The following is a 20,116-nucleotide window of genomic DNA, read 5'->3' on the forward strand; positions in this document are numbered from 1 at the left end:
TTGCTGAATGTTTATGGATCCTGGTGTACTCAACTACATGTTGATCAAGTGATTAGATCTCTCCTTAAGGAAGCAAAGAGTTAACACTAGAATGGCCAGAAGGAAGGCACGTGACATCCAGCCTGAGGTCCTGGACAGGGGGACAAAAGGTTTAGCCATGCTATACATTGCTTGGAGTAGTTTTACTTGGTTAATGTAGGAGACACTCCCCAGCCAGCTGCACTCATCTTTAGATACTCTGTCAGACAGCAGGGGCTGGAGCTGCTTCCTCAGCCTGCAGGTTTTCTGGCTGTCTTTATTGTCTGCTAAACATCTGGAAACTTGGCCTGGACAAACAATGCTATAAGCTTTAATCAACTAGAAGAGATAGGCATGGTTCCCATCAGCCCCTGCCTTATTCTTCAAATAGTGGTTTCTGCCTGCATGTTGCAGATCCCAGCAGCAGAACATTCCCCAGTCAGATCACACAGCGGGCCTCCTGCTTGGAGGGGTTGGGAACCATCAAACATGAAGCTCCCAACATGATTCATTCAGATGTTTTGCATTATTTGCAGTTCAAAGTGAAAACTGCTGAAAAGCCCAACACACCTGTATCTTCTTTTTGCCTTCTGCCTGTGGAGATAGCTCAGACCTTTCAATATCTCCTACCATACCATTCCACTCAGTGTTTACAGCTGGAAAAGCAGACTTTTTACTGTGTGCCCCCAATTAGCAATGAACAGCTGGGACTCCAGAGTGTGGAATTACAACGGAAGGATGTGCGCCCAGGAACTGAACAAGAAAAGCAAAGTCTCCAGAGTTGACATTTTCCCTTTTATTCTGTTGTTTCTGCAGTCATAAAAATAGGGAGAATAAAACCTTAAAATGAAGTGATATAATCCTTAGTAATAAAAGCAGTAATCTAATAATAATATTACATAAAAACTATAAAAGCATGAAGTATTTTTCTGAAATATATGTAGCCATAAAAGTGATCTTCATAAAAAATTCTCAAAACCAGAATGCATTGCTCTTATTACTTCTTTGGAACAGATCAGATCATGAAAGATGTTACTCGCTGGCCTCTCAAGAGGGTACTCACAGGATCTGACTGCAGAATCAGCAGACATGAAAGTTCTGATCCTGGAGCACGGTCTTCATCCCCACTGGACTCTCAGGAAAGAGAGTCTTGTAAAAACCCAGAGCACTGTGTCCTGGATGCCCAGCTGCATCATCCAAGCTTCCTGATGGTTTCTCATGTACTCCTTCTGCTGTGTCTGATACTTAGCAATGCCCAGTCAGCAATAAGAGCCTTCTCTGGTGGCAGGATGAAGCTCATAGTTCGAGGCTGCAGTAGAAAAGATTGCCAGGGACTGGCTTTTCAGGTCTTGTAAATAATGTTATGATGCACAAATGCTTAAAACCGTGCTGCTGATGCCTGTTAGTATTCAGTTTTCCCGCAATGGAGGAAGACCCTAGCAGGAAGAAAGAAACATGAACATTAAAAATTAGATACCAAAAGCTTAAGTTATCTATTCAATGTGATCCAGAGTTTGAAAATACAGCATCTAGTCCAAGAAATCACTCTGATCCACCTTCAGCGTGTTAGATAGTCTCCCCTGGGACATAGCTTTCCAGACAACAGGGTGACATCTTGGAATTTACTGTGCCATGCAAACCCCTCCTAGAAAGACACTCAGGAACAAAAGCATTTAAAAGGTGGCAGATTACATAGCTGAATCCAGGGGAAGTGGAGCTAGATCCTGGGGAAAGGCAGAACTTTGGGGGTTAGAAAGGCCCTCTAGAGGTCTCTAGATCAACAACATGTTTGCAGCATAGCTAACCCCAAAGCTAGATCTGGCAGCTCAGAGGAAAGTTCTCAGTGTCTCCAGGCATGGGGGTCTGAGAGCCTCTCTGGGCACCCGTTCCAGTACAGCACCACTGTCAGGGGAGACTTTTTCCTTCTGTCCAGTCGGGATTTCCCAAATGCCTGTTGCCTCATTTTCCCTCTGTGTGGCTTTGAGGAGAGGCTGGCTCTGTCTTTGCTGCCTTTACATAGTGGAAAACTGCAGTTAGAGCCCACTTAGCTTTCTTTTCTTTAGGTCTAACAAAGCCAGTTCTCTCAGCCTCTCCCTGTAGACCAAGTACTCCAGGCTCCTGACCACTGCAGGGTTACTCCACCAAACCCTTTCCAGTCCCTCAGTGTCTTTCTTATGCCAGGCAGGCCAGGACTTGACACAACAGTCTGTATTTCTCTGGAGCATGTGCCTGGAACTCACTCTCCTCATTACAACTCTGCATAATTAATGCAATGGGGCTGGGTGTCCATAAGGGCTGAGCACATAGGCCTTCCCCTTCCTTCTGTGGAGGGTTGATGATTAGTCAGATCTACTGATAATGGGCCCTATTCGCCTTCATTTTAGGGGAGGCTTGAGTGTGGCTGAGACAGCAAAGACTCAGCATGAGTGTCCCAGTGCAAGCTTCCTAGCCACTGTGACTCTGCAGTAGTCAACAAGATTGCCAGGGGCACAGGGAAGAATAGGTCTTTGTTAGCTGGCTTTTTAAAACCAAGACCTAAAGGGCATATTCTTGTACTGCTGCCCAGGGAACTGTGCTGAGTTGGCTGTAGTTTGTCAGTGCTCACAGACATTTAGCAGACAGCTCTGTTCAGCCCCCTGGTAGCATCGCTCTATGCATTTGATTGTGCGTAAGCTGCCATATTATTTAATCATCATCTCAGACATTAGGAGACTTGGGAAGGCTGAAAGCCAAGGGAAAAATATCTCCTGAACACTTACATTGCATTAACTACTTTGTTAGATCAGCTGACTGACTGGATAATGCCACTGACTGTGTATCCTGTCACCTGAACGTCTTATTCAGATATTAGAAAGGTCAGGTCCTGTGGTATTAAAAGACCTACGTAAAGTTTGGGGTCTGTGGTGGTTTGACCTTGGCTAAATGCCAGGTACCCACCAAGTCGCTCTATCACTTCCCCCCCCTTCCCCTTTTTTCTCAATAGGGCAAAGAAGGGAAAGAAAATAAGATAGGAAAACAAAACAACCCTTGTGGGTAAAACAACAGCAGTTTTAATATAAGCAAAGCGAAGCAAAGGTCCGCGCGCGGAAGCAAGAAAAAGAAAACAGATTTATTCTCTACTTCCCATTAACAGGCGATGTCGGGCCTTCTCAGGAAGCAGGGCTCTGATATGCGTAGCGGTTGCCTCGGAGGACCAAGGGTGACCCCACCCCCTTCCTCCTTTCTCCCAGCTTTATACTGAGCAGACGTCATATGGTATGGAATATCCCTTTGGTCAGTTCGGGTCAGCTGTCCTGGTTGTGTCCCCTCCCAAGATCTTGCCCACCCCGTCCCACTGTGGGGGGGGGAAATGTCAGAAAGAGCCTTGGTGCTGTGTAAGCACTACTCAGCAGTAGCCACAACACCAGTGTGCTATCAACACCCTGCCAGCTCCCAGCATAAAACACAGCACCATGAGGGCTGCTACAGGGGAAAACCAATTCTGGCTCAGCCAGACCCGATACAGTCTCCACCCCTTATTCCATACCATTTACGTCATGCCCAGGTCCCACATAACACTCATTTATTCATTCCGTAAGCTTTCTTCACTCCTCTAGATGTTCAGTGACTTGGCTGCCATCTGTCAAGGTGGATGTTCAGGACAGGAGCAGTATGTTTGACTGTTGGACTCCAGCACCGGCTAGGTTTGGGTCATCATCGCATGTATCTGGTTCACTCTTCGTCGTTCCTACTTCCTCCATCACTTCCTGTAACATACAACTCAGCTCACAGATTATTTCCCCCCCAAGGTTAAATCTCCTTGAGGCACACACTGAGTAGCCCCATTCTCCCGCATTACCCACCAAGTACATCCAGGTCCCTGAGCAAAAACAATCCCACGAGTGGGCTTGCCTTTTCCCAAGGGAGGAGCAATCCATACTGCCTTCCCCAGCCATTTCCCTGTGTGTACTACAGGGACCTTATCTCCTCCCACAGTATGAAGGGGTTTTGTTTGGGCAGGACCAGGACGGTTAACAGATCCTCTGGTATTAATTAGCCAAGTGGCTTCTGCTAAATTTATATCCCAGTGTTTCCATCCCCCATTGTCCAATGCTCTCAACATAGTCTTCAACAGTCCATTGTATCTTTCAATCTTTCCAGACGCTTGTGGGTAATAAGGGATGTGATACACCCACTCAATGCCATGTTTCTTTGCCCAGGAGTTTATGAGATTATTTCGAAAATGGGTTCCATTGTCTGATTCGATTCTTTCAGGAGTACCATGTCGCCATAAAATTTGCCTTTCAAGACCTAAGATGGTATTTCGGGCAGTGGCATGATTTACAGGGTACGTCTCAAGCCAACCAGTAGTTGCTTCCACCATAGTGAGTATGTAGCGCTTGCCTTGGCGTGTTCGTGGCAATGGTCCAATATAGTCAATTTGCCAGGCCTCACCATATCGAAAACTCAGCCATCGCCCTCTGTTCCAGGGAGACTTTACTCGTGTGGCTCGCTTGATTGCAGCACATGTTTCGCATTCATGCGTGACCTGTGAGATGGCCTCCATGGTCAGGTCCACCCCTCGATCACGAGCCCATCTGTACGTTGCATCTCTCCCGAGATGCCCGGATGTTTCATGGGCCCATCGAGCTACAAATAGCTCACCCTTGCGCTCCCAGTCCAGGTCCAGCTGAGCTACTTCAATTTTAGCAGCCTTGTCTACTTGCTCATTGTTTTGATGTTCTTCGGTGGCACGGCTTTTGGGCACGTGGGCATCTACATGACGTACCTTTAGAGCCACGTTTTCCACTCGGGCAGCGATGTCCTGCCACAGTGCAGCAGCCCAGATGGGTTTACCTCTGCGCTGCCAATTGGTCTTCTTCCACTCCTGTAGCCACCCCCACAGGGCATTAGCCACCATCCAGGAGTCAGTGTAGAGATACAGTACTGGCCACTTTTCTCGTTCAGCAATCTTTAGGGCTAGTTGGATCGCTTTTACTTCTGCAAACTGACTTGACTCTCCCTCTCCTTCAGTGGCCTCAACGACTTGTCTTGTGGGGCTCCACACAGCAGCTTTCCACTTTCGATGGTTTCCTACCACACGACAGGATCCATCAGTAAACAAAGCATACCGCCTTTCATCTTCTGGTAATTCGTTATATGGTGGTGCTTCTTGGGCACGAGCCACCTCCTCAGGCAGTGCTCCAAAATCTCTACCTTCTGGCCAGTCCATGATCTCTTCCAGGATTCCTGGACGGTTGGGTTTTCCCAGTCGAGCTCGTTGCGTGATTAACGCTACCCATTTACTCCAGGTAGCACTGGTTGCATGGTGTGTAGAAGGGATGTTTCCTTTGAACATCCAATGTAGTACAGGCAATCGCGGTGCCAAGAGGAGCTGTGCTTCTGTACCAACAACTTCGGAAGCGGCTCGAATCCCCTCATATGCTGCCAGAATCTCCTTTTCAGTTGGAGTGTAGTGGGCTTCTGATCCTCGATATCCCCGGCTCCAAAATCCTAATGGTCGACCCCGAGTTTCACCTGCTACCTTCTGCCAGAGGCTCCATGTGAGGCCATGCTCCCCAGTTGATGTGTAAAGTACATTTTGCACATCTGGTCCTGTCCGAACAGGCCCAAGAGCTACCGCCCGAGCTATCTCCTGTTTGATGTGCTCAAAGGCTTGTTGTTGCTCAAGACCCCACTCAAAATTGTTCTTCTTTCGGGTTACTTGATAGAGAGGGCTCACTAGCTGACTGTAACCTGGAATGTGCATCCTCCAAAATCCCACAAGTCCTAAGAAAGCTTGTGTTTCCTTCTTGTTGGTCGGTGGAGACATAGCTGCTATCTTGTTGACAACCTCCATAGGCACATGGCGGCGTCCATCTTGCCATTTTATTCCCAAGAACTGAATCTCCTGTGCTGGTCCCTTGACCTTGCTTTTCTTTATGGCAAACCCAGCTCTCAGAAGAATCTCAATTACTTTTTGTCCTTTCTTGAACACTTCTTCTGCCTTGTTGCCCCACACAATGATGTCATCGATGTACTGTAGATGTTCAGGGGCATCACCCTTTTCCAGTGCAGTTTGAATTAGTCCATGACAAATAGTGGGGCTGTGCTTCCACCCCTGGGGTAGTCGATTCCAGGTATATTGGACACCCCTCCACGTGAAAGCAAACTGTGGCCTGCACTCTTCTGCCAAAGGAATTGAAAAGAATGCATTGGCGATGTCGATTGTGGCGTACCACTTGGCTGCCTTTGACTCTAGCTCATACTGGAGCTCTAACATATCTGGTACAGCAGCACTCAGTGGTGGCGTCACTTCGTTCAGGCCACGATAGTCTACTGTCAACCTCCACCCTCCGTCAGACTTTCGCACTGGCCATATTGGGCTATTAAAAGGCGAATGTGTCTTACTGATGACACCTTGGGTCTCCAGTTGACGGATCAGTTCTTGGATGGGAGCCAGAGAGTCTCGGTTCGTGCGATACTGCCGTCGGTGCACGGTCCTCATGGCAATTGGCACCTGTTGTTCTTTAACTCGCAACAGTCCTACAACAAAAGGATCTCCTGAGAGGCCAGGCAGATTAGACAACTGTTTGACCTTCTCTGTGTTCACACTGGCCACACCAAAAGCCCATCGGTATCCTTTTGGGTCTTTGAAATACCCCCTCTTGAGGTAGTCAATGCCCAAGATACAAGGGGCTTCTGGGCCAGTTACAATGGGATGTTTTTCCCACTTATCCCCGGTCAAGCTAACCTCGGCCTCCAGTACTGACAGTTCTTGACATCCGCCTGTCACTCCTGAGATCCAGATAGGTTCTGCCCCTCTATAACTTGATGGCATTAATGTACACTGTGCCCCGGTATCGATTAAAGCCTGGTACTTCTGTGGATTTGATGTGCCAGGCCATCGAATCCACACTGTCCAATACACCCGATCATCCCTTTCCTCCTCCTGGCTGGAGGCAGGGGCCCTCTATTCCTGTTCTTGGTCGGAGTATTCACTGTCTGACCCTTGCTGTGCCAGGCCGGAAACTCCTTCATCAGGGCCAAGGGAGGTGATCTCATTCTTCCTGTATCTGGGAGATCGCTGATTACTTTCTTGCGGTTTCACGCCAGCTACATTAACAACCTTCTTGGATGTTGTCTTCTTGGCAGGGGTCTTTCCTCGCAATTCATGTACACGAGCTTCCAATTTGAAGGTGGGTTGACCATCCCACTTCCTCATGTCCTCCCCCTGGTCACGCAGGAAGAACCAAAGTTCGCCACGTGTCATGCGCCTAGGTTTCCCTTTCCCTCTGGCTGGGGTGGAAGAGAACCGATTTCTTGGGGTGCTCCTGACATCTAAGGCACTTGCCCGTAGAGATGAGGAGGTTCCAAGACTCTCTTCAAAGTTCTGAAGCCAGGAAGAGACTGCCTCCACAGTTGGCGTACATCTTAGTCCTTCTCCCATATCCATTTCTGGATAGTACATCGCAGCCAAGCCCGCAGAATACGAGGATGGTGCACCTTTAATCACCTTCCTCCACATGGCCCGTGTGCACAGGACATCCTCTGGATTTTTAGGGGCTTCATCATTATTTGGATCACTATAGATGACTTCCAGCACTGCTAGTTCTCTCAGGTACTGGACACCTTCATCCGCAGTAGCCCACTTCCCTGGGGAGTTATCCGTAAGATCTTCCTTGAAAGGATATCTTGCTTTAACGCTTGAAAGGAGCCGTCTCCACAGACTGCAAATTCCTGTTTCTTTTCCAATTCCCCTTTCAATTCCTCGATCTCTAGCAAGGGAACCCAGCTGTTGGGCTTCCTTACCTTCCAGCTGCTGAGCATCAGCCCCATTATCCCAGCATCGAAGCAGCCAGGCAGCAATCCGCTCACCCGGCTGGCGGCTATAGTCTTTCCGCAGATCTCGCAGTTCTGATGATGTCAGGGACCGGGTAGTTTCTGCCTCCTGTTTGAGTTCTGTTATTCCCTCTTCTGACCCCTTTGCTGAAGGACCCGCTTCTTCCTCCTCTTTTTCGTCCCTTATTAATCGAGGGTATGGACCTGTTGTTCTCCTTGTCCACTGTTTCTTTTTTACTACTGGGGCAATCTCTGCTGTTATTGTTTTTGTTTGAGTTCCCGTTTCCACCACAGTCCTTTGAGAGCACTGAACTGCAGCTCGATAAGCATAGGCCAGGCCCCAGTACAGCGCTAGGAGTTGCTGATTTTCATCGGGATAGACAAGGCACCCTTCTATCAGGTGTTGTGTCAGTTTTGCGGGGTTGCTTGCCTGTTCAGGGGTAAGATCCCAGGCTACAGGAGGTGATAACCGTCCTAGGAATCTGCCCAAATCCTTCCACTCCCCCTGCCACCCAGGGACAGGCCGCCTCAGGGCACATTTTGGTATTCTCTCACCCAAAATTTGCTTTCTCTTACACCAAAAACCTAACGAGCTCCACACAGCCCACAATAGGCGAATAGCATTAATGAACAGTATCAAAGAGCTAACATAAGGATTAATAAGTACTTCGGGAGCTTGCAGAATAAAACCACTCATGATGTTCCCAATTTCTTCCAGCATGTTCCCGAGCTTAGCAAAATAAAGATAAGCAGAGCAATAAACAAACCCGTGACCAGCACAAGAGCTTGTCGCTTACTAACTGCTATAGCTATAGCACAATTAATATAAAACTGCCGTTGTCCCGCCCCACGTTGGGCGCCAAAATAGACTGTGGTGGTTTGACCTTGGCTAAATGCCAGGTACCCACCAAGTCGCTCTATCACTTCCCCCCCCTTCCCCTTTTTTCTCAATAGGGCAAAGAAGGGAAAGAAAATAAGATAGGAAAACAAAACAACCCTTGTGGGTAAAACAACAGCAGTTTTAATATAAGCAAAGCGAAGCAAAGGTCCGCGCGCGGAAGCAAGAAAAAGAAAACAGATTTATTCTCTACTTCCCATTAACAGGCGATGTCGGGCCTTCTCAGGAAGCAGGGCTCTGATATGCGTAGCGGTTGCCTCGGAGGACCAAGGGTGACCCCACCCCCTTCCTCCTTTCTCCCAGCTTTATACTGAGCAGACGTCATATGGTATGGAATATCCCTTTGGTCAGTTCGGGTCAGCTGTCCTGGTTGTGTCCCCTCCCAAGATCTTGCCCACCCCGTCCCACTGTGGGGGGGGGAAATGTCAGAAAGAGCCTTGGTGCTGTGTAAGCACTACTCAGCAGTAGCCACAACACCAGTGTGCTATCAACACCCTGCCAGCTCCCAGCATAAAACACAGCACCATGAGGGCTGCTACAGGGGAAAACCAATTCTGGCTCAGCCAGACCCGATACAGGGTCAAATGAAATCTAATGCATACCTTTTCCTCAGTCAGAAATAAAACTAGGCATTTATAGCATCCTACAAACAGGTTAGTTTTTCTCCTTCTAGTCTGTCTGTATTATGTAGTTCTGTGCACCCCTTCCTCTATCTCCTGCCGTCCATTCTGCTAGCCCCCATTCTACATATGGGGACCAGTTCAAGCAAGAACTGGCCTGCCCCACAAAGGGTGGCTGAGCCAGGAAGTGAACTCCAGTCCTGGTCTTCTCTCCTGTTCAGTAGACCACCTTCTCTTTCTCATATAGTAGGATATCAGGCCATAGAAATAACTTCTGCAGTTGTATGGATGGCAAGAAACAGGGAATTCAGGTCTCAGTCATATGATACTCATATGTGTAAGCTCTGCTGACCCTGATAGTGAATCCACCCATCTGGGCTTTTGAACTTAACTAAAACCAGTGGCCCTGTCCTGAGAGGCAAAAAGAGTGTACTTGAACCATGTTTACACAGCTGAAGGAGCTTTTAGGACCAAATAGCTCCAGTAAGCTGCAAGCTAATGAACTTGTAGCTGATCCATGTAAAGGGTTGAAATGATTTACCCTTTCCTTAGTAAAAAAACCTGAGAGTATTGCTAAATCTCTTCTCTACTCCTGGCCACAAAAGCACAATGTAGCAGCATAGTCCCTGGCAATTTCTTGCCCGCTTGGCCCTCTGTTCATGCAGCATTGAGCCCATGCTTATTTTTCCTAATATCATTTCTGCTAACACCGTTTCCAGGATCCTCCAAACCTCCTTTTCCTAGGCTTTTGCATTACTTTTCACTCTTAGTGTTTTCTTTAAGTGCCTACTAACCGAAAGGATATGAAAGAGCTCCACACAATTCAGAAAGATGTATGAAGCGAAGCTCCAGGGCCAATAATCATCTTCTCCATGTTGATACGCAACGAATCTTTTCCAGCAGTAACTGTAATCTGAGAAGAGAGATATCCAGTCACTCTTGATGAAAGGCATGCCCAGTTATTTCTGCATTAATATGTTAGTGAGTCACTTATTTCTCAGTAAGACAACGGTAAAGGGCAGGAGAAAGATATTCATCTGAGGGTATTCATGCAGGGGACCAACAATGACTTGCATCTACACAAATAAGTTAGTGGAAAGGGGAACCAAAACTCCTCAAATAGAAATATGTCTAAAAAGAGGAATTGCCAGAGAGAGAGATCACTACAGTGGCTTGGGTAACCCCTATCACCGGTAGCACATCAGGGCATAAAGCCAGAGCACATTGGCCAAGGGAGAAGGAATCAGTGAGTGGTAGGCTCCTTCTTTGGGAGAGACTGAAAAGGGAAGTGGCACATGCAATCAGGGCTGTTCAGGCATACCTTTTGGCAGCCTTGTGCTTGATCTCAGCAGCATTGGTTAAGACAATAAACTCGTTGCTTCAATCATGAATCTGACTTATCTTGATGGTCAGGGAAAACGTGGAGTGAACACCCTAACATTTAGCAGTTTCATATTGATCTTAGTGTTGATAGGATGGCCAGAGCTTCTGTCAATGCTCTGGTGGTGTAATCCCAGAGACAGGTTCCCCAACATAAACAATGTCCTTCAAGTTTACATTTGACCTGGTAGGTTTTGTAGCTGCACACTGCGGTAGTAAGTATCCAGACAGGTATGTGAGATTCATATCTTCAAATGTACATTCCTTCCTTTGAACTGCTTGTCTATTTTGAGCCAGCAATGAATATGAGCCAGCAATATACGTTCGCAGCCCAGAAAGCCAACTGTATCCTGAGCTACGTCAAGAGCAATGTGGCCAGCAGTCCAAGGGAGGGGATTCTCCCACTCTACTCTGCTCTAATGAGACCCCCCCTGCAGTGCTGTGTCCAGCTCTGGGGCCTCCAACATAAGAAGGACATGGACCTGCTCGAGCGGGTCCAGAGGAGGCAACAAAGATGATCAGGGGCTGGAGCACCTCCCCTGTGAGGACAGGCTGAGAGAGTTGGGGTTGTTCAGCCTGGAGAAGAGAAGACTCTGGGAGACCTTATAGCGGCCTTCCAGTACTTAAAGGGGGCTACAGGAAAAGCTGGGGAGGGACTCTATCAGGGAGTATAGGGATAGGATGAGGGGTAACAATTTAAAACCGAAAGAGGGTAGATTTAGATTAGATATAAGTAAGAAATTCTTTACTGTGAAGGTGGTGAGACAGTGGCACAGGTTGCCCAGAGAAGCTGTGGCTGCCCCCTCCCTGGCAGTGTTCAAGGCCAGGTTGGACGGGGCTTTGAGCAACCTGGTCTAGTGGAAGGTGTCCCTGCCCATGGCAGGAGGGTGGGAACTAGATGGTCTTTAAGATCCCTTCCAAACCAAACCATTCTGTGATTCTATGATTTTTACAGCCAAATATCATCAGGCAAGCAAGACATACATGCAAAAAGACAGACATGCAAGAAATGTTCTCTGTAATGCATCATCTGAAAGTCTCCTTTAGATATGTGTCCTTCTCTTCCCCAGCTATCAAGAGAAACCAATTACTTGCTGCAGCTGGTAAGCTGATCTGCATACATATGCTAGGAGGGACAGGTTCTATCTTATGCTCAGGATTATTCACTGTATATAAAGGAAGTGTGGATGGTTACAGAAAGACATAACTCTCCTTGTTCAGATTTAACAAGAGGAAATGACCATGCTGGTCCTGCTGCTGTATGGGATTGGGGAAGAAATAAGGCAGAAGAGTGGCATTTTTGCACTCACTAGTCCTCCCCAATGCCAGTCATCACCGCTATTACAAAACACAACTGCTGAGAGTGCACATGATCCCAGACCTTTCAATTCACACCTAGACAAACCAAAGAGTAGTTGGGTTACCTGAAAGATTCATGATACGTATAATGACTCCATTTGTTGACAGGCTCCTGAGACCTTGCCGGTTACGGATATCCAAGTGCCTGAACAGCTTGGCTGCATATATTTCCAAGGTCACATTGGGATGTACCCTCAGGAACTCCAGAATTCTTCTGGAGCATTTCCCACAGGGTGTAGTAGATAGGACCCAGGTGATGGAGCAAGAAGCTGATGGCATGGCCTTGAAACAATTTTGCAAGAAGTTGACTTCAGCATGTTGGGTAGAATTGTTTGAGCACCAGTTCCTCCAGGTGGTACCTTTGCTCCACCTGATTTCATACAGTAGGTACACCACCTTTGGATGTTTGTCAGGCAGATAATTTCTTTTGAAGTCATTTGGCTGTATCTTCCACCTGCGACAAAAGTACCAGCAGTACTATGATCCCAACACTTCAATGATGTTTGCTCCCATTGTGCATTGCCTGCTCTCAACATCAGCCAAGCCTCCCACTCTCAGCCTTTCCCATCACAAATGAGCAGCTTGAAGAAAGTTGCGATCTAACGATCTAAATCTGGAATTTGTTGAAGGCTCCAGAATTATTCCTCTAGAGTGGCCCTGGTGAAGCATGCAAAGCACCTCCTTGAGAGGTGCTGGGAGGGTAAGCAACAGCATCACCACTCTGAGATCAGCACTGATCAAAGCAGCAAGAGAACTGGAAAGGAAAATAGGGGAAAAGGATGGTAAGAAAACAAAGCACAAAGCTTCTTAACTTTGCCCATCTCTGGAAATTGCCATGGGGCCCAGGCAGCACACAGTGGTAGAACTCTTACCTTTGGTTGCTCTCTCTGGGTGCAGGACCTATATAGAAAAGATTTGTGAGTCATTGGGGATAGGAGATCAGAAAACAAAATTTCCTCTACACCTACTGTCCTGGCTCCTTTCAGACGATACACTCCCTGCCAAATCTCTTTTATCTAAAACGGCTTAATAAGTAGTCCCATCACAGCAGGATAGCCACTCTGGGATGCAGAACTTGTGGATTTCTACCTGGGAGCTAAATTTGATGGTTGTTTAAACTATGCTGTACATGAACCCTTGCTCACTTTAACACATTAGGGTTGGCTGTGATCTCGCTCAAGTTTAACTTCGCTGATTTCAGCAGTACTGCACCTGCTTTTCCCTGACCAATTGAAGAGCAGAATCAAATCTCTTCTCCCTTTGTATTTTCTAAACCCCTTCTACTAGGCAAAACTTGAGCTGTTTTCCTGTTGGTACTCATGTCAATCTAGACAAAAACATTTTCACACCCAATGGTTCTTTCTTTTCTTAGTATGAAACCATTTCAAAAGCTGAAAAAATATAAGGAAAATGCCAAGGAAAAAATATCAGTGCAGAAAGGAGGGTGATTTCTGATGAACACATACCTATGGGGTGGCACCACAGACCTGCCTGATTATGTATATTTTGTCTCTCGTGGTAGCAAATAAGTTTGACCCTATGACTCATTGATCCCTTCCCAGCTGACAGTCTAGATGAAGACACTTGCAGGTGAACAAGGCTAGTTATTTCTTTTGTAAAAGTCCATCCATAACAAACTTAAGGATTTAAGAGCCCTCATTTTATTGAAGAAAAGAATTAATTTACTTAGAATTAAGATTCTAAAGCCACATTTTTCCATATCTCTTAGCTCTTTAAGATAAGGAATTATGAAATATACACAGTGAAATTACATTTCAGCAAAAATAAAATAGTTTTCCATATCAACAGAGACCCATTCAGCTCTTTACACAGCCTTATTGCACTGATTCCTTCAGAGGCATTTCCTAGTTGTTGATTGCATCGAAAACAAAACAGGTGAAAAGATAAGTCAACAAATTTTCTCCATTCTTAATTGCCTTTGAGATCTCTTCCTACATTAAGAGGTCTTTTGGAATTTGAATTCTTCCTGCCTAATGCCACATCACGGTTAAGAAAATTATATTAATATTTTGAAGCTGGACCTAATCTTCAAGGTACAGTAATGCATTCAAAGAGATGACACACACCAATCCACAAGTGTCTCCTGTGTATCTTCACATGCCGACATATGCATTTGTCTGTACTCACCAGTTCCTTAGATACAACCACAGTAAACATCTACACTGAATATGGAGAAATAGACCTGCTTTTCACATATGTGTACTTACCTCTATCAGTGACAGCAGCCATGGATATTTCTGGATTTGTCTGTCGCCTCTTGGGTGATAGGTGTCCCTTTATTGATGGATGTTCCTTTATTAGTCTTACAGTTGTTTCAGTTTCGATTCCCGAAGACTGAAATTTAGACGTTAGTAATGTTACCCAGCTGAATATTTCTTCATGGTGACTTGTTCTTATGCAAATAAGCTACCTCACTGGATGAAACTGAAAGCAAATTCCTGGCAGCAAAAGACTGCAAAAGAGGGTGAGTCCCATGCAGAAGTGGATCTAGAGGTGTAGATAAGGTTGCCTGCCAGACGCTGGAATTAACAGAAGAGCCATTTTTTTGCAGTGCAAAACAGAAATGATATCTCTTTATTACCACTAGTCCCAGAATAGAAAAGCAACTCTTCTCTTGTCAACCCAACGCACCAAGAGAGAAAGAGCATCTACACAAATGGCATCAAGTCATAGCTGTGGCATGACAGGTAACTTTTCTGGCACCCAGATATCATCAGAAAATTGAGCAGAACTGGGTGGAGAGAGGAAAACAGATATCATTTGCAAAAGCTTGTGATTTTATGGATCTCCAACAGGTGGTAATGGCTACTGCCATTTTCCTTCATGGGACCATTCTGTGGAGTTCCAAGGACCACTCACACACCCTTGAACCCGGGTCCTCACATAAGCAAGGAACACCCTCAATGTGTGTGAGGACACATCTTTAGCTGTGGTCAACAACCGGGCAGACGCTCTCAGGCAAACTCTAAGCAAGCTGCCCAGCATCCAGGAGAACTATGGCAGTGGACAGTTTGTTGTGGGGGAACACCCAGATATTCATGAAACTTTACAGCTGAGAAGAGCTCTGTGCTCACGTGGGCACCCTGACAGCAAGACCTAAGCCAGCTGGTGAGTATCTGCAGAAGCTATTGGTCATGACAGATCAGTTCCCTGATGTAAAAAGAATAGACTTTTTCCAGTGCCCTGAGAAATCTGCTCAACATTATGAACTGGGCATCACCTTTCTGTGATCTGTTCTGTAACTCACACAAGATGCAGCAAAAAAATATTTCCCATTTAATCTGAAAAATGAGTGAAACAATGCTAGTTGCTAGTGAGAAGCTTTCCTCTGACTGACACACCCAAAACTGGCTTGCAGAGCGAAGACATTACAAAAGAATTCTTCATATGGCTTAGCTAGAGATGACTGTGCTGAGTCAGTCTCTATGACCTACGATTTCCTCTGGTTTTGTTATATTATTATTTTGTGGCTGCAGAAATGGATACACATTACTCCCTGAGGACAAAGCCATTCCTTCCTCAATGCCAAGTCTGACTTGGGATTGTAAAGCTCGGGGAGTAATTTATTTGTATTCTCCGAGGCCAGCTCTCAATATTCTATTGTCAAAAAAATACTCAGTTTCCTGCAGGGGCAGAACAAACAGAAGTAAACATGAATGGTGGAGTACAGAGGGAGGAGGGATTCAGGCACTGGCAAGGCCCTTGGTGAAGGAGAAGGATAGTCATGGCAGGTTATCGGGCAGCAGAGTGACAACACAGCATCTGCCTTCAGGGCCTTTGCTGCTGCAAGGTCACCACTCCACAGCACAGAATTGTTCCACAGTGGCTGCATTAGTTTATATCTTAGAAAGTGTGAGTGGGATCAACTAGACACTCAGAGACTTCTTGAAGCAAACAGGAAAGTGTTTGACTGATGTGTTTTTGAGTTCATGGACATGATGGACATGATACTCAGTAAGGCCAGAAGTGCATCAATACTACAGTATTCTCTTCACTTCTCTCTGCAGTAGATATTTACAAATATGCAGTTGTAAATTAGGCTTTGAGATGCTTAGTCTGATCTGCAAGAAATGGCTTGATTAGCAGCAGTGCTCAGTAACAGTAGTTCCTGGTATAAAACCAGCTGGTGTGCCACCAGCAGAGAAGAAAAAATGAGTCCAAGCAGGAGCAGGGAATTTGCAATGCAACATTTCCAGGTGTCTCCAAGAAGCTGAATGTGCTCTATGGGATGGTGGAAAACCAAAATAAAAAAAGAAAAAAAAAAAAAAGGAAATGTCATTCTGTTGTTCCTGTCAGCCCGATGTGAGGAGAGGAATCTCTTCTAAATCTGGCAGTTGGTTTAACCCTAACAAAATCAGAAAGACAAGGTCACCACACAAGTGAATTTTCATGCTTCTAGAAGAACTTGCACATTCTGTCTACGGGGACCAAACTTCAGTGCTTCAGAGTATGGTGATAACCTCTGGAAGGGTCATATATCTGGGTGGAAAAACTCTTTCTTGGCTTTTATGAGCAAACAGCAGTAATCCAGTATGCCTTTAAGATGCTACCTGTCTGTAGCAAGAGTCATGTATATGGGTGGGACCTCACGTTACTGTGCTGTGACCAGAATTTTTTTTTCTATTCCTCATGATGTCAATTATCTCCCCTTACAGAAGCTGCTTAAGATAGTGTTAGAGATAAATGTGAAGGTGGATTGTAACGCTGAGCTATCAGTAACATCTGAATATATCTCACCCACTCCAGCAAATGGATTTTTTTAAAAACAACCACCACCCTTATATGCACACCTCCTGAACATAAATGCATTTTGGAGGAACATACACTGCAAAGGGCACACAGAATGGTGGACATACACTCAGTCATGACTCCTTTAGCCATCAGGTTCCTTAGACCTTCACAACAATATTCTCTTTGGTGGTAGTGGAGCCATGCTGTATACATATGACCAGATTCACCAATAATCATGTAGAAACTTCACAGTTTCTTCAGAACACTTTGCAGAGGGACTCCAGGATATATATTCAGAGGTGGACAGAGCAACAGGGAGCTAGCTCCCTGCAGATGTCTCCCAGGAAACAGCTTTCAGAGTAACAGTCCTGCAGCATGACAGTATCACAGCAGTGGTGTCTACTAGATGGACCGCTCCACTAATTTATCTCATTGAGCCAGCTGTGTCTCAAGAGAACAGGTACATAGTTTGCAATTCTTCTCAAACGTCTTTTGGATTATCTGACACTTGAAACCCAAGATGTACGTCTGGTAACAGCAACTCCAGCGTCACACTGAACAATTTTATTCATCATAAAACACCAATAAGGACTGAGGTAGAAGTCATAGAAATGGAAACATATGGAAGAAATTAGGAAACACAGGCAGGTTAGAGAGAAGAAAGAGGAGCACAGAAGAAGGAAAGTTAGATCAGACCTCATAGAAGACAAAAAGAGACAAGGTTTGAATCAGCCAAGATCACAATTTGCAATTCTCTGAGGATTTTACAGGTATCGATCTTTCTACTCTCTGGCTGAACGATCTATTGGAAAGAGGTAAGAATCACCCGGTGGGAATCTGGAAGCAAGGGGGAAGGCAAAACTTAAATGTGACTAAAAGCTTGGGGCTCATGCCACAGAGACTTAGGTCTCAATCTCCATTTACAAGCCTGGACTTAATTTGTAATGGTAAATTCTGTGTTAGTTCAAGTGCTCTGCTGCTGGCACATTTGACAGCAAAAGGAAAATCCAGTGTATGTTTGTTTGGATTTAATAGAGTTCTCTCAGTAGATATCTCCATTTTTATGGAAAGAAAAATCTCATCGCTTTTTGAGATTTACTCTGTGAACTTCAACCTTTAAAAAGGGCTAAAACATGTCTCTGTGTGCATTTGAATATGTATGTATGAATACACATTCACACAGATATTTACATATACATGTATGCATAATAATGCAATAATGCATGTAAAAAGAAGCTTGTAGATACACAAATGCACATCCTTAGAGGCATATGAGTTTGCAGCTCTGACCAATAAGCATAGCTACCCATGGCCTTTTCATCCCTCCCCTCCTCTCCCCTCCCCTCCCCTCCCCTCCCCTCCTCTCCTCTCCTCTCCTCTCCTCTCCTCTCCTCTCCTCTCCTCTCCTCTCCTCTCCTCTCCTCTCCTCTCCTCTCCTCTCCTCTCCTCTCCTCTCCTCTCCTCTCCTCTCCTCTCCTCTCCTCTCCTCTCCTCTCCTCTCCTCTCCTCTCCTCTCCTCTCCTCTCCTCTCCTCTCCTCTCCTCTCCTCTCCTCTCCTCTCCTTCCTCTCCTCTCCTCTCTCCTCTCCTCTCCTCTCCTCTCCTCTCCTCTCCTCTCCTCTCCTCTCCTCTCCTCTCCTCTCCTCTCCTCTCCTCTCCTCTCCTCTCCTCTCCTCTCCTCTCCTCTCCTCTCTCCTCTCCCTCTCCTCTAAGAGATTAAGGTAGCTGACATGCTGTCACGGTCCACTCAGTGGACTCGTGATGGTTCGTTTGCTACGATCTCGAAAGTGCAAAATTAAGGTGACCAACACCAAAGGGGATAGCAGTAATCAAACAGTGAAACTTTATTGGGTTGCCTGTGAAGAGGCACGCGATAGTTAGAGATGGGTGAAAGAAAGGAGAAAAGTAAAGTTAAGTTTAGAGAGAGGAGGGAGAGAGGTTATAGCTACCACCACTGATCTCACGACGTCCTAACGGTCCCAGGTCCAGCTGATGCTGCGTCGTCAATCGTCGTGGTCCTTGGTGGGGAAGCTTCCCATTTTCGTTGTCCAGAAGTCATCTTTTATGCTTAGTAACACACCTTGCTCCACCTCTGCCTCAGGGGTCTCCGCCCTTCTCAGAATTCAATTATCATATCTCCAACCTTCTCGAGCAAGGCCATCGCGCGTGCGCAGGGGGGAGTGTCCGAGGTGTGGTCAGTCTTGGAGGCGGGTAACCTTTTGTTCAGTATCTAAACAAATATCTTGAGCCTCAATTGCGTTGCCTTCACAGATAAATCCTTGTTGTTCTTGCACAATGCAAGATTCCAAATTGACAGTTTGCCATTTTTCATCCACCTTTCGGGCCCATACTCTATGCTCAAAAGGATAGAGTATAGTTCGGTCATGGCTCAACCCTAATGCAATGACGGGATAAATTGGGTATATGGTAGCATTATATATAGTAAGCACAAAGGTTGTAGCTGTGTTTGCGATGGGGTCATAGTTAAAGCTTACCAGATTCCACCAGGACTGGAGTTTCTAGTGGCACTGTCCCAAATTATTTTCCGAATTTCAGTGGGGAGAGTGCCTTCTTCACCTTCTCTTATAATTGAGGCGGCTACCGACTGCATCCATATTTGAGCCTGGATACAGCTGAGAGCCAAAGAGAGGTTATTCTGGATCACCCCAAGTGCATCTGCAATCAATTCATGATCCTTTACATTTACCTTTTCCCACTTTGGTAATATATTTGACAACAGCCACCGGTTAGTCCCCAGAGCCAATAAAGATGATCGCAAAGGCTGTTGTAAGTTAGCCAAATCACTAATTGAGGTAGCCAATTTGTTCATTATTACCTCTGAATCGATACTATTTAAAACTCCCAATCCTGTTCCCAAAACACCGGTTAGGTCTCTCCGTGTTCTTCTCGTGGAAAGAGTTCGTTTTTGCAGCCAGGTTGTCCATCCCTCGTAAGAAGCCTTTAGGAAGGGTGAGCAAGCTGGCTGAATGTCTGAAACATTGTTTTGAATCAGCAATTCAACTCGTTTGAGAGACCATGCCGGATTAAACAACATTTGTTGTTGGCCCGTATTCCTGATTACATATGGTCCAATTCCAAAGGTTTTTGGGCTAAGCACAACAGTTGGTTGGGTAATAGGTATTACAACATCTATTTTGAGTTCTCCCCAGTATTTAGTGTTATTTTTACCACACATAACTTTATGGGCATGCTGTACAGCAGTCAAATTTAGCCAACAATCTAGGTTTTAATTTTTACACAACAAAATA

At 45.8% G+C, this 20,116-nt stretch overlaps 1 protein-coding gene across 1 annotated transcript; it reads right to left on the bottom strand.

Moving 5' to 3' along the window:
* Positions 1–10,544: 10,544 nt before the first annotated feature.
* Positions 10,545–18,805, bottom strand: LOC141924008 (C->U-editing enzyme APOBEC-1-like). Its single transcript, XM_074825814.1, has 6 exons — positions 18,797–18,805; positions 14,325–14,451; positions 12,969–12,996; positions 12,162–12,550; positions 11,829–11,903; positions 10,545–10,633 (listed from the first exon to the last, which is right to left on the bottom strand). Exons 2-6 carry the CDS (start codon positions 14,344–14,346, stop codon positions 10,545–10,547), a joined length of 603 nt encoding a protein of 200 aa, XP_074681915.1. The 5' UTR covers positions 14,347–14,451; positions 18,797–18,805.
* Positions 18,806–20,116: the final 1,311 nt, after the last annotated feature.

The sequence above is a fragment of the Strix aluco genome, chromosome 5 (genome assembly GCF_031877795.1).
Source record: "Strix aluco isolate bStrAlu1 chromosome 5, bStrAlu1.hap1, whole genome shotgun sequence".
Taxonomy (NCBI): domain Eukaryota; kingdom Metazoa; phylum Chordata; class Aves; order Strigiformes; family Strigidae; genus Strix; species Strix aluco.

What these genes read in the sequence shown, in the direction of transcription:
- LOC141924008 (XM_074825814.1), bottom strand. Translation starts at nt 14,346, where the DNA reads ATGGCTGCTGTCACTGATAGAG. An exon ending in CCCAGAGAGAGCAACCAAAG is followed by an intron (nt 12,551 to 12,968) that starts GTAAGAGTTCTA and finishes CTTTTGTCGCAG; the next exon opens with GTGGAAGATACAGCCAAATG. An exon ending in CAGCTTACCAGCTGCAGCAA is followed by an intron (nt 10,634 to 11,828) that starts GTAATTGGTTTC and finishes TTCCCTTTTCAG; the next exon opens with TCTCTCCCAAAGAAGGAGCC.